We start from the raw sequence: 14,015 nt of genomic DNA on the forward strand, positions 1-14,015 counted from the left end.
GTTCTATGCAACAACGCTGCTCTAGAGGCTGACATTTCCTCCTTAGCACTTCTCCCTACCATTACCTGGGTTTCATTTTACCTTGTTCACAAAATAATGCAAAGCTCCAAGGACTGGCAATGAATGCCTGAGAGCAAAGGTAAGCAAACCATTCCCGTAAAGCACTAGATAGAAAACATCTTAGTCTTTGTGGGCCATCCAGTCTCTGTCACAACTCTGACATTGTTGGTAGAGTGAAAACAGCCGTAGACAATACGTAAATGAATGAGTATGGTTATGTTCCAATAAAACTTTATTTACAAAAACAGACAGTGGAGGCCACAGTTTGCCAAACTTTGCCTTGGTGGACATGTAGAGGCATCTTCAGAATTCAGTGGAATCAGAGGAAACCTCCTCTCCTACTGCAAAGCCTCATGAGGTATATAATCTCTCATCCTCTTCCTCTATCAACTGCCCAGGCTCTGACTAAGCTAGGGCTGCCCTCCATGTAAGGAAGACTCCGGGTCATCCGAATGGCACTTCCTACCTCTGCAATTCCCTGCCCACCCATGAAAGGCACAAACAGGTTTCTCCTCTAACGTGCCCTAAATCATACTGTGGCCCTACCAAGGCTAATTAAATCAAAATAGTGTTTAAAAAAAAACCAAACACTGTGAAACATTTATTTTTGTTTTGCAGTATTAAGCATGATTAAAATCAGTGCAGAAAAATACTAGGTGCGTTGGGTAAGAGGTGAGCTAGCTGTTTCAGTATTCGCTTTTTGTAATTCAGTTACACCACTGAGCATATAAGATGGCATCATTAACTCCAGGCCGCAGCTGAAGGGTGAGATGTGATACCCTGTACACTCTACTGGCCTCCAAGGGCATTCAAGGGATCATCAAATATGTTGGACACCTTCTGTTCAGATCTTGGTTCAGCTGCTGCCTGTGAAGATCGATTTTTTGGTTTGGTTGTCTTAGCCTGGATACCAGAGGAGAAGATGTCATCTTTAAAAAAAGAAAGAAAGAAAGAAAAGGAGTTGATGAATAGGCAAGAAAATGGGTGCTTGTAAGACATTTCAACACAAACCAGCAAAGACTCAAGTCTGCTAACAGTATGGGATCCTAAAAAAGACTAAGAGCCAAGCCTCTTACATTCTGGTCCTGGCTCTCCTACTAAATTAAGTTGTATGATCCCGTACAAGTCACAGGTTCTCTCTGAGCACAATTTCTCAGCTACGAAGGTATGTGTGTGCACATGTAGGAGAGGAAAAAGGGAAGGACAGCTGGACCTCCAATCCAGCCCCTGACTTTACCATCTGTGATGTTATCCTTATTTCTACATTCTTTTCCCACTGGATTTTAAAAGGAAACAGCAATAAAAATAAGCAAAAGGAAATCCCACATAGGAGTCAGCCTCCTCCAGAATAAATGCATCTATCTGAGGCATCTCAATGCTAAGAATGTAAGTCTTTGACTACATTTGTGTTCAGTGGGTCACTGACTCTAGTGCTTCATGACTCATCTTAGTAATGTTACTAACCCAGTAATGTTACTGCTAGGATTCTATCCTACAGAGATTTCAGCATGTGTACATAAAGATATGTATACACAAACATTAAAGACCATGGCGTTATTTATAATAGAGAAAACTTAGAATCTAGATCACCCTCAATAAGCTCACGGCTTATTGATACTACACAATACTACACAACCACTAAAAACAAGGAAGTAGATCTCTATGTACTGACACGGGAAGACGGTAAGTAACTAAAAGGAACAGCAGAACAGGTAAAGTATATTTTTACTTTGGAAAAAATAAGTATATATTTATATGTATACAGATCTATATTAATATCACCATGTCTGAAAGGATACACACCAAACTCTCAATAATGGCTACCTCTAGGGATTGCTTTTCACTTTTTACATTTCCCGAATAGTATTAATCTATTACAACAGGCATGTATTAGTTTTTTGTTATAGAAGAAACGAAGTCTCCTCTGCACCCCATATGGTGGGAAGCTGGTGGAGACAGAGCACACGGCTTGCTCGGGGCAGAGAGCCACTGGGGGACTGCAGCCCCAGCTTTTTTCCAGTTAACCCCAAGGTCAAGACGTGGGAGACAGAGGAGAGTGAACAGGAAGCATACATGTGGCCTCAAACCAAGTCCTATCCACCAACACAGGATTTACCAGAAGCCCTATATTTAGGGTTATGGGTCATTTGGTTTGCCCATTAATAAAATAGATGTTATACCATGAAGGGAAAAAGAGCACATTTACAAACACTAAATATCTTTGATGAGATGCAAAGTCTGAGTTATACCTGCTTTCCTATATAGTCCTGTTCTCCTCCTGCACTGCCCCTCCATTCTCTGAACCACTGCCGCTCACTCTCCAGCTAGAACTCTGACTCAACCAACAGAATCACACCCAAGGCAGCCACCTGAGCCTACTTTAGCACACTGGGTAGTTTCTGATCCTCCTTTCATAACATCAGGGTGTTCAGATTTGTCAAAGATGACTCGCAAGGGGCATACTAACAGAAAAGTTAAATCATATTTAAAGGTCAAAGTCTGGGCTCCTTCAAATTCTTTGATGTCCCTCACACCAAAAAGTTGTTTCACCAAAATGACTAGTCCATTTACTTATCCATCCTGAGTCTAACTCAGGATCACACAGCAAGCCAAAGGAAACTCACTGGGAAACATTTTTCAGGAAAAGGCCAAGACAAGGGTAGCAAGATAAATATCAAGTCAGTGAATGGTAAGGACTCTCTAAGTCGTGTGTAGAAACCAAACTTACCCATATCATCGTCAAATATAGACTTAGCTTCCACTTTCTTTTTAGACTTTTCTTTTGGTTTTACAGTTAGGTCAGCAAAGATATCAATGTTATCATCAAACAAGTTGGACTCAAATGTTCTTTCCTTCTCTTTTGTTTTTTGTGAGGGTTTAATTGCTTCTGTAGCAAATATGTCATCCTTGTTAAGCCAAAAAAAAAAAAAAAATTTCAAATCAAAATTTAATTAAAAACACTTACTTCAACAAGTTGTAAAAATGCAAGCTACCAGTGTTCGGGCACAGCCAAGTGACTGCCTCCTCTGCCTGGAACAGGCTACTCCAGACCTCTGCCTGCCCCAGTCCTTCTCATTCTTCTAGTCTCACTCAAATGCCAGCTCTACAGAGAGGCCTTCTCTACCAGTCCTCCCTGAAGGAGCACCTCTCACCCAGACCCAGCACTCGGCCCCACTGCCCTGGGTTGTTTTCTTTATGGCACTTACCATTATCTGAATACATCTTATTAATCTGTTGTCCTGTCTGTATCAGATTCCCCTCCCTGAGAGCTCTGGGGAGCAGAGCACTGGTCCTAGTTCACCTTGTAAACATCTGCCCAGGATGCACCACTGAAGGCCTTCCTGCCTGTACTCAATCTCAGCTCCAGCAAGTGCCTGTTCCCCAAGAACCAGAGGTTAAACACTCCAGGTGTACCAAGACTGCTTTATCTGTGTCACAGAGTGGCATGCCAAGGAAGCTGACTATAGCACCATTCTGACAGAAACTATAAAAATCAAGACCTAAGTCAATAGCTATGGCCAGCCAGGAACTAGCCTCTATATGAAACAAAATAAAAAACTACTTCTGAGTAAGTTTCACAGTTAATAAGAAAACCTAATTATAATTACTAAGCAAGTAGAGATCGGGCAGCAACAATAAGCTTAATGTAATCTATGGCTCAAATGAGTCCATCAGGTATTTTCCTTAACAAAGAACCATGCACAAAAATGTACCATTATGTCCTATTACCTCAAAAATATCTTGTGCTTTTGAGATGACATCCTGCTGACTGCTGGGTTTTGACTCATTCTTCTTGCCTTTCTGAGCTGTAAAGAGATCGTCTTCATCTTCCAGCAGAGGGAAGGGATTCGTTTTCTTGGCTGGTTTTGGTTTAACAGACTGAAAGAGATCATCATCGCTGCCTGCCTCACCTGGGGCAGGAAACATGGGGCTCTTTTCTTTAATTGCCCCTGGCGGGTTGGCTGAGCTCTCTGTTGCCTTCGCCTTGGCTTTTCCTCTCCCCGTGGACTGAGATCCAGTGCCCTTTGTAAAGATATCTCCAGAATCAAAAAGGTCATCCTCAAGAGGCTGACCCAGAGATTTTACAAAAGGACTTCTGTCCACTCCAGGCACAGGACCACTTGACCAAGAAGGCATGGCAGCTGCCACGACCACCTCAGAACTGCCTTCTCCACCAGCTGCCCTGGGCTGCGGCTGACAGCCATCTGGTGAGACGGCACCATCTGCCAATTGTGCGATGGATCCTCTGGGGACACTCATGTCCTCAGCTTCACTGGACTCCTGGGCAGCCAACCGCCGAGCTGCACGGGTCTGTGGTCTGCGCTTCCCTCTTACTTTGACCCGGCTCTGCAATGGCAAAAAAACCACATGTTGATCTGATGATTAAAAAGAAAAAGTGTTCAAAGTTAACACAGCAAATGATCTGCAACTCAAAATAACGTAAGGTTATCTGGTCTACCTCAATCAAGTATTATCTAAGACACAGAAGAGGTTATTTCTTAAAAATTTCCAAAGGAGTTTAATAGCTCCTAATACTGCAAGACTACGTCATTCTTAATCCTTTAGTGTTGCCCATTTTTGAGTCTTTTGAGGGCAATTTCTGTTCAATTTCATACAAAAGGCATCCTCTGCCTCTGACCCTGACAAGTAGAGACGCTGGTGCTCTAAGTCCCACAACCTCCCTGGCCCCTGGGCAGCCCTCAGTTTAAATGTGGCTATCTTTCAAAACAAGAAAGAACCAGGGGGCATTCTGGGACCAACCTTTATTAGGGGCTAGCCTAAAATGGGCTCCAGGGCAGGGAGATATGCGACCATAAAGAAAGAGAAGCAATGTAAGGTGCCCTTTCTTCAAGTCAACAAACATTAAATTCAAATGTCAAATTTTTCACATAAAAACTGTGGTTTAGAAATCAGAACTTTTAATATAACCTCAAGATATGAGTCACTTATTAGCAATAATGCAGTATTTGTGATATTTTCCCAACTATACAATCAAGTAGTTTTGAGAAGGTACAAGCCACTTTGGGCAAAGTACTCGATTGTGTTTCCCTCTACGAAGAAAATCAGATAATTTTAAGTAGCCGATTTAAACTTAACCAAAAGAAAAAGCTAACAAAAAAATATAACAAAAGGAAGGACGCTTTGTTTTTCACAAGGAAAAGAGGTTTGCAAACACTTGAAATGAATGCTTTTGCCAGGGGTATCGTATTGTCGCTTACTCAGAGGTCAGCTATGACTTTCCAGAGAAGGAAGACTGGACAGAAAGAAGAGAACCAACTAAAATTAAAGCAAAACCTCCAAGAGTTCACAGCCCCTCTGGCATAAGTCCACACTCCTATGCAACAGTGTGATGGCACTGTGCTAGCCAGGGAGTAAGTGCCATGGGTCTCAGAGGAAGGAGCCCAGGACAAGGGGGCAGGAGGGGAAATATCACAGAAGCAGTGACGTTTGAGCAGAGCTGTGGATGAGGAAGAGCATTCCTGACAGAGGAAGCAGCATGAGCAGATGGCAGCGCAGGGGCAGGGGGGCACGGGGTGTTCAAGGAATGGTGCCTGGTGTGACTGGAGTGCAGGCTGACAGCGTGGGGTGACCGGTGGGGAACCTGGAAGCTTCAGTTAGCACGATTGTAAAAGGCTCTAATACCCAACCAAGGAGCTCGCATGTCCTCCTTTGGGCAGTGAGGAGCCAGCAGAGGAGGAACACCATCTGCTCTGTGTTTAGCAGACCTCCAGGTGGCAGTGCAGGAGGGCCTCCTAGAGGTAGTGGGACTTCACTGTGGCTACTGAGCAGAATCTAAATGTAACAAACGCAGGCAGTGGAGACGTGCATACAGAATAGGGAGGTGGAAAGAGGACGGAGAGGCTGAAGGAAGGATGAGGTGCCTCCTTCAAATGGGGAGTCAGGGTCAGCCTGCTGTGTGTAACTGATGGACTAGGAAGAAACACACAAGTTGTTGTGATTTAGAAAAGAGCAGGCAGGCAAAGACGGTTTCCTCACCTTGTTTGCACTGTGTAAGGTGTCCGCCTGAGCTGGAAGATCAAAACTCACACCGGCCTCCCCGCTCCCAGGAAGAGACAGCACACTTTCCAGACCGTGGATCCTCCCTGGCTCAGACGAAGGAAAAGCCAGTTCTGGTGAAACCGGCTTCGCTCCAGAGATCTGGGGAGCTGCTGAAGGCAGCAAGGCTGCTGGGTTAATCGCTAAATTTGCCTAAAGAAGAAAAATGACACTTACTCTATGTTTTCCTAAACACAGTAGTCTATTATTATTACTGTGACACAGGATGAGAGACTCAGTGTACATAATGTATAATACGACAGGAGAAAGAGAAACGTAGGGAAGTCTCCTGATCTACTCTTAGAATTAAAACAGAGGATTATACACCTGTGCCCACCAGTGGGCCCAAAGAAAGGATGGTACAGATGCAGCACACAAGAAGCAACAACTAGAGGGTGGAGAAGAAATGAGAAAATGCCTGGCAGCAGCTGACAAAAGTAAAAATCCAAAAAGGTTTATAGATGCCACAAGGCAGGCAATGAAGATTCCAGACATGTTATAATTACTTGTATTTTCCAGATCCGAGGGGATGGCTCTTTGGTTTTAAATGGAGCGGGACCTGGTGAGTCCTGTGTGAAATTACATTCAGTTAAAAATCCATTGGGGAAATAGAAAGAAAAGTGTCCCTGGGACTACACTTAAGCTTATAAATAAATCTGTGATGGAATAAAGCTGTCACTTTGTATAATTCTACAATGGAAAAGGCATTCAAATCTCTCCGGCCTTAGAACATTTCACTAACATTACTTTGCTTATGCCTCCTCATCCACTGTGCAAGTGGAAGGCTGTCAGACTGTACACGGAGGAAAGGGAGACAGAGATCATAAATAAGACTCATAAGAATCATAATCTATCAGAGCACCAAAACCTGACTAGTTGCAAAATGACCATGCCAGTTATCCCATACAGCAAATACTATGGAGCACACAGAAATTCACCCACAGCCTAATGCACTGGTTCCAGAAGCCAAGAAGCTGAAACCTAGGATGAGTCACTGGAGACGTGCAAGTCCTGGGCCTCATTTTCACAGCTCGGGACAGTGAGGTCTCAATGAGACACCCAGGGGCAGCTGCAGGCCAGAATCAAAACTTGCTCTCCAGTCCTGGCCTGTTCTCAGGAGGAGTTCCATAGAGAAGACGGCTGAGGACAGAGGCCTCTCAGCAATGATCTCAGAAGAGGTAAGAAATGGGATGTGATTTATTTTCAATTCAAATGTAATTCTACTCCAAGGTATCCCGAAGGGAGAAATGGGGGTTCCAGTGGGAAGAAGATTCTTTGCCTTACCTCAACTCTATTTTAGAAATGAATCTGGAGGTCCTCCCAAAATAATCATGGTAAGTATAGACTCATGGGGCTGAGTGTGGAATGAGGAAGGGAGAGATGAGTGAGGGTTCAAAAAATACAGTGAAGAAAGAGGAAGTCCTAGTTGCTGTTTCTTCCTTAATTAAGAGAACTCTGAACAGCCTTGGCTCTGCAGGATGGAGTTAATCTCTACTGGGATGCGATCGAGATCTGAAAGTCCTTAAGGACATCAGCTCTAACCTGAGGTGTTTCCAACTTCCATATGCTGTTTTCTTTGCTACCTTGAGTGGATTCAGGATGTTTCTGGTTCTTGAAAGAGGAAACAGAGTGATCTTTTTTCACTACCTTCTTCTTTTCTGGTATCTTCAAAAGAAAAAGAATATCAAAAATCTGTCAGGTATCTTAGAAATTTTAAAGACAAGTCATAATTTAAAAAAGGAATCTGGCTCCTGAGTTTTAAAAGTCATTTCTCAAATGAGGGTTGAGCTAACTCAGAGGCAGCATTTCGGAAATAGCATTCTAAAGACTGTCACTTCCTCAAAAGTCCTCTTTGTGATACAAAGAAAATAGAAAGTACTCACAAAATCTACTGGGGCAGGGGTAAAAATAACACACACAGGCTAACACTCAGATTTAAAGCTTTGCACCTGAAAGGCATGAATATTTAGTCACCGTATTGCATGCACTGGTCTTTCAGTAAATAACTTAAAAATCAAACACATCTGTCATACAGTAAGAAAGCTGGGGTTAGTTAATGCTTTAACGTTAGTTAGGGAACAAAAGATGGAGCCAACATGAACACTGCCAACAGCACATTATTTCCCATTCGTTTACTAGATAAGTATCACAGTCCTCTGTGTATTTTCCTTAATCATATAACTGGACGTTAATTTCCTTTCCCAGAAGCTTTCCCACACACCCCAGTATGGAGAACAAAAGGCTGGTACCAAAGGCTGCGACTTGGCCGAGCTGAAGAGATCATCATCTTCATCATCCCCAAATAGGCTCCCAACACTTGGCTCTAACAACTAGAAAAGACAAAACCCAACTTCAACATCCAAAACAACATCCAGCTTATCAAGAGAGCTGCTGGGATAATACCTAAATACAATAACACAGCCGTGATGTGGAGAACCAGTTAGAACTGACCCTGGTTTTTTTGGTGCCGGAGAAAAGGTCAACATCTGGGTCATTGTCCTTCTGGAGCTTGTGACTAAAAAGGAGCTCTTCATCCTGGAAGACACCTGTGCTCTTGGGGCGGGCAACAGGATCGGGACTCTGGGAAAAAGAGGGAAATTGATCCATGTTTAGACTTCTGGGGATTTATCTCAAGAAAATCACACACAGCCACAAAACTGGAACAACAGAGACACACCCTGCAGCTCTGCTTACAAAGGCTAAAGGCTGGACACAGCCCAAGTGCCAATCAGAAAGGGAAGGACACAGTCACATCACGGATACTATGGAGCTGGGAAAAATACAGGAGAATATATTTACACATACAGATAACACACACATAATCTAGAAAGATCATTTTTCAACCTTTGTGTAGTCAGAACTTTTTATTTAAAGAACAATCTATTAGTTCCATAATGAGAAACATTTTAGGGGTAAAAACACACAAAATTAAATAAGTTCTCTCCATTTCATTCCCGAAGGGAAGAGACAGCAGCCGACTTAATACCAGAAACTACACAGAGAGGTCAGCATGTAGCCCCAGCACCTTAGGCCAAAGACCTGGCACAGGTGTAACCAGCCAACCTTTCTCTGCTCATCCACCTTCTATCCTACCACCTGCAGTTCCAAATGAGTTCTTCTTGTTTGCTAGGATATCTGACATTTGAAAGTTACTATTCACGTTACTTGGTTTGATAGTACAATGCTGCAGACTTGACACTGTAAAATTCTCCCCTATTTCTTCTTTAGAATCACGACCACAGATTAAAGCCAGAAACTCACTTCTGACAAAATGTCACATTAAAAATTGATAATTATTATGATTGATTATATGTAAAAAGCAAGGTAAGATAGCAACTAGGGTTAAAAGTTTCACAATCGTGAAAATCACAGTACAAAATTATATACAGTAAAAGACTGGAAGGAAACATAGCAAATTATTCATATTCACTGCGTGTGGCTCTCATTTATAAACAGGATTATACTACTGGTAAAATAAAAAAAATTTATGAAACATTTTTTGTAGAAATCAACTTGGATCATACCATCAGTTTGACTTAGAAGAAGTATTAGCAATCTATGGCTTGCCATCTGTTTTTTTTTAAATATCCCTATTGAGATAAAATTCACATACCATAAAATTCACCTATTTAAAGTATGTAATTCAATGATTTTTAGTATATTCATAGATATGCAAATACCACCACAATCTAAATTTAGAACATTCTCATCACCCCCAAAAGAAACCCCAAAACTATTAGCAGTCACTCTCAATTTCTGTCCATTCCTTTAGCCTCCAGACACAGGCAACTACTTTTATCTTTTTATCTCTATGGATTTGCCTATTCAGAACATTTCAAATAAATGGAATTGTACAATATGTGGCTGTTTGTCACTAGCTTCTTTCATTCAGCATATTTTCAAGGTTCATCCACGTTGTAGTGTGTTTCAGTAATTCATTCTTTTTATTGACAAAAAAATCTTCCATTGTATGGATATACTATATGGTGTTTATGCATTCATCAGTTGACGGACATCTGAGTTGTTCCCATCTTTTGGCTATTATAAATAACGCTGTTGGGAACATGACATTCCAGTTTTTGTATGAACATGTGTTTTCATTTCTCTTGGATATACACTTAGAAATGGAACTGTTAGGTCAAGTGGTAGCTCTCACATTTAACAATTTGAGGAACCACCAAATTGTTTTCTGCAGCGGCTACACCATTTTATTCCCAACAGCAATGAATGAGGGGTTCCACTTTCTCCACATCCTCACCAACACTTGGCTATTAACAAAAAAGTCAACAGTAAGTGTTGGTGAGGATGATGAGAAATTAGAACCCTCAGTTCTTCAGCAACTCACATGACAGAACTAACACCATGAAATGAGATTTTTTTATCCTTCTAAAGATTTGAACCTTTACTGCTTTTTTGCTCACCTTTCCTACTTCTTTCTTTGGAGCTTGAATGCTGTTTTGATCTTCTGTTTTATCCTCTTCCTCATCAAATAAACTAAGAACAGTTTTGGTTCTACTTTTGGTTCCTTTGTCCAATGGGGATGAGGAAGAAAATAAATCGGAATGCTTGCCAGCTTCCTGAGTAGATGTGGTCAGAGGTCCTTTCTGAAAATGGAAATAATAAGGGAAGAAATAAGTAACACCTAGAAATACAAATTCTACTGTGGAGCCTCCCAAGCTCCTCATTAACTCGGTAACTGCCACCTTCACAAGCTTCAGGACACTACAGCTAATCCACTTCCAGGTAACAAAACACTGAGGTCAATTCCTGATCGGCTGCTCCAAGGCAGCATCCTGCACAGACAGTTCAGAGCCAAAGATGATTTTTCCAATCAGTTTAAAGCCATGGGTCCCTCCTTCCTACCAAGAGATATACACATCAGTTATAACCCTGATCCACACAGGTTGCTCATGAGCTGTAAATAACTTCTAAGTCATAGAGGGAACACAAATGCCGATCATTGGGAATGGATCATATATTTCCTAGTATTTAACTAATACATAAGTCCCAAGGAGAAACCTCATTGACAAAATCACACAAATAAATTGTAGGTGGCTTGCACTGTATTTAGAATCTCTAAAATAATCCTAAAATACAGCATTTATTCATTCAACAAGTACCACATCTCAGGTAAGATGCCACTGATTGTATGAACCACCAAGAAAGAAAAAACAACTCCCAATTAAACAAGCCATTGACTGCAGGCTGCATCCTAATTTCAGAGTGGTTAAATTGTGAAAAAAATGTGCTTCTTTGAAGAAGTATGACATTTTCAAAGTGTCTACTTGTGCAAGGTAATATGCTGAGTACTACAGATATAATGATGAGCAAAACAAACCTGGCCCCAATCCTCAAGGAGCTTAGACTCAAGCCAGGCAGACGGCAGTACGACAAGCAGGTAGAGTTCAAGGGTGGAATGGGCTATGATTGAGGTAACTACAGGAACACGGAAAAGGCCCACAGTGAAACTATGGGAAAGGAATGTCACAGAGTGACTCAGGTACAAATAAAATGTTTGCCCCAGTGTGGCCCCAAGGAGCCTCAATAGCAAAGGACATGCGACATTCTTTACATAGGCCCTAGAGAAGAGACTGAACCTAAGGAGTTGAACACACAGAAGACAAGTCAAGTCAGAAAAAAAGAAAAGGCATACAGAGACAGAAAACAATCACTGACTCCCAGATGCAGCAGCAGCCGTATATCCACAGGCCTACTGTAGGACATGACAGACAGACTGCCCAGGAGGAGGAAGCTAATGTTGTAGAAGACAGACAAATTTCACTTTGCTCCGTAATTCACAGCCAACATAATTAAACATGAAAGACTAGCAAACTAAAATCTTTTTTTTTTTGAGGAAGATTAGCCCTGAGCTAACATCTGCCACCAAACCTCCTCTTTTTGCTGAGGAAGACTGGCCCTGAGCCAACATCCATGCCCATCCTCCTCTACTTCATACGTGGGATGCCGACTACAGCATGGCTTGCCAAGCGGTGCCATGTCTGTACTCGGGATCCAAACTGGTGAACCCCAGGCCGCCGAAGCAGAATGTGTGCACTTAACCGCTGCACCACCGGGCTGGCCCTAAAGTCTTCTTAAAACTGTCATTTTAGGGGCCAGCTCCTTGGCCGAGTGGTTAAGTTCGCGCTCTGCTGCGGCGGCCCAGGGTTCCGATCCTGGGCGCAGACATGGCACCACTCATCAGGCCACGTTGAGGCGGTGTCCCACATCCCACAACTAGAAGGACCTGCAACTAAGATATACAACTATGTATCAGGGGGGTTTGGGAAATAAAGCAGGAAAAAAAAAAAAAAAGATTGGCAACAGTTGTTAGCCCAGGTGCCAATCCTTAAAAAACAAAACAAAAAAAACTGTCATTTTAATTCAAGTACAGGTGGACACTAGAAGAGAACCAGAGGTAACAAATGCTACAGAGAAGAGAACAAGTCAGAAAGAGCAGACATGTAGAGAGAAAACCAAAATGTCAAAGATGTGGAAGAACACCCTTGAGAGAGAAAGGCAAAACAGATATCAAGATAAAATGGCAATAATGATGGAAAGTGGAAAAATGCACATCACTGTGTGCACACATGCACGTGGAAAAAAGACTGAAAGGCAAGATGTGGAAGGTTTCCCTGAATGGTGGGATCACAGATTTTCTACTGCATACTTCCCAGTGTTTTCAAAATTTTCAACAAATGAGCCATTTATTGTCTGTGGTAGAAAAATGTAAGGGTGTGTGCATGTGTGTGCCTCTGTGCGTTTTACAAGAACATATGAGAGACAAACATATCAGAAGATACAAGGAAAAAACAGTCCACCTGTTCTGACTTATCAACCATATGAGTTCTCCCAAATTCTGTCGGTTCTTTGACACTCTCGACCTTCTTATCCACTGGTTTCACTCCGAACTGTGCCTCCTTCTCCTCTTCATCACTGAACAGCAAAGGTGGTACCTCAGGGACGGTCTCTTTTTTCTGCCAAAAGAGTGAAGGACATCCTCAAAAACAAGAATTGCCTGACGAGCACAGCAATGTATAAAACAAGCAGAAACCACTGTGCTCTTGAGGGCCTTAGCTAAAGAGCGTGGTGGGAGACAGAGGACAGGACAGTGAAGGGGGCACAAACAGGGAGTAGCAATGAGCACTCCTGCCTCCGACTTGCAGACACAGTCCTTCAGTTTCTGCCACCACATCGTGTGCATGTGTCTCTGTGTGTCTGTTAACTCCACAGACACTGCCATTGCTTAGATCTGTATCTCTGCCACCCAGAGAATTACTAGTCTCTCCTCTCTGCCTCCCTCCTGTTACATTTCAGACATATCCAGAGCTTTCTTGCTAAAATAAAACACCCACCAGATTACTCTATCTCCCACCCCTAGCCTTCACTGTTTGCATTAAGCAAATGCTAAACATGATAATTAACTGACACCACCTTTATTCATCAGCACCTCATCAATCCTTACTACTCCTTAAACCTACTATAAACATTCATACTTCCATGCTTGCTCCTCACTGTCGATAAAAGCAAATCCTCATCTTTCAAAGGAGGCCCAGCTCAGGTGTCACCCAGGAAGGTTTTCCTGTTCTCTTCAGTAAATATCAGTTGCTTTGTTGATAGGAATATTATTTGTATCTCTACCCAGCCTGTACTTTTACTTTCTTCCTAATTTACACTAACAGCCAGCACACGTTTGTCCACTCATTTGAAAGAATCATATAGTGTATTTCCAGAGCGAATCATAGTGTTTTATACTAAGCAGGCAGTCAACACAAGCTTTCAAGCACTTGGCCCCATCTCTCATCTGTTTCTTACCTGGGAGGCAGGGATTTCAGAGATCGGGAAACTGAAGTTACATGACCTGCCTAGAGTTATCGACATCCTTGGGGCAAGTGACTTAT

The 14,015-nt window shown here is 42.3% G+C and overlaps 1 protein-coding gene across 5 annotated transcripts in view; it reads right to left on the bottom strand.

Moving 5' to 3' along the window:
* Window positions 1-274: 274 nt before the first annotated feature.
* The window catches only part of LOC100062210 (WASH complex subunit 2), a 49,765-nt gene continuing 36,024 nt past the window's right edge, over window positions 275-14,015 (bottom strand). For 2 of the 5 annotated variants that reach the window (XM_023647955.2, XM_005602712.4), the window contains exons 22-31: window positions 12,936-13,091; window positions 10,539-10,721; window positions 8,569-8,697; window positions 8,367-8,447; window positions 7,660-7,782; window positions 6,624-6,686; window positions 6,058-6,270; window positions 3,790-4,407; window positions 2,789-2,966; window positions 275-989 (exon numbers count right to left, since the gene is read on the bottom strand). In XM_023647955.2, the coding sequence (XP_023503723.1) occupies window positions 850-989; window positions 2,789-2,966; window positions 3,790-4,407; window positions 6,058-6,270; window positions 6,624-6,686; window positions 7,660-7,782; window positions 8,367-8,447; window positions 8,569-8,697; window positions 10,539-10,721; window positions 12,936-13,091 (1,884 nt within the window). In that variant the 3' untranslated portion in view covers window positions 275-849. The remainder of the gene's footprint in view (window positions 990-2,788; window positions 2,967-3,789; window positions 4,408-6,057; window positions 6,271-6,623; window positions 6,687-7,659; window positions 7,783-8,366; window positions 8,448-8,568; window positions 8,698-10,538; window positions 10,722-12,935; window positions 13,092-14,015) is intronic. The other 3 variants (XM_070229371.1, XM_023647962.2, XM_023647966.2) reach the window with 3 other exon arrangements.

Source organism: Equus caballus, chromosome 1, assembly GCF_041296265.1.
Source record: "Equus caballus isolate H_3958 breed thoroughbred chromosome 1, TB-T2T, whole genome shotgun sequence".
In the NCBI taxonomy this organism is placed as follows: domain Eukaryota; kingdom Metazoa; phylum Chordata; class Mammalia; order Perissodactyla; family Equidae; genus Equus; species Equus caballus.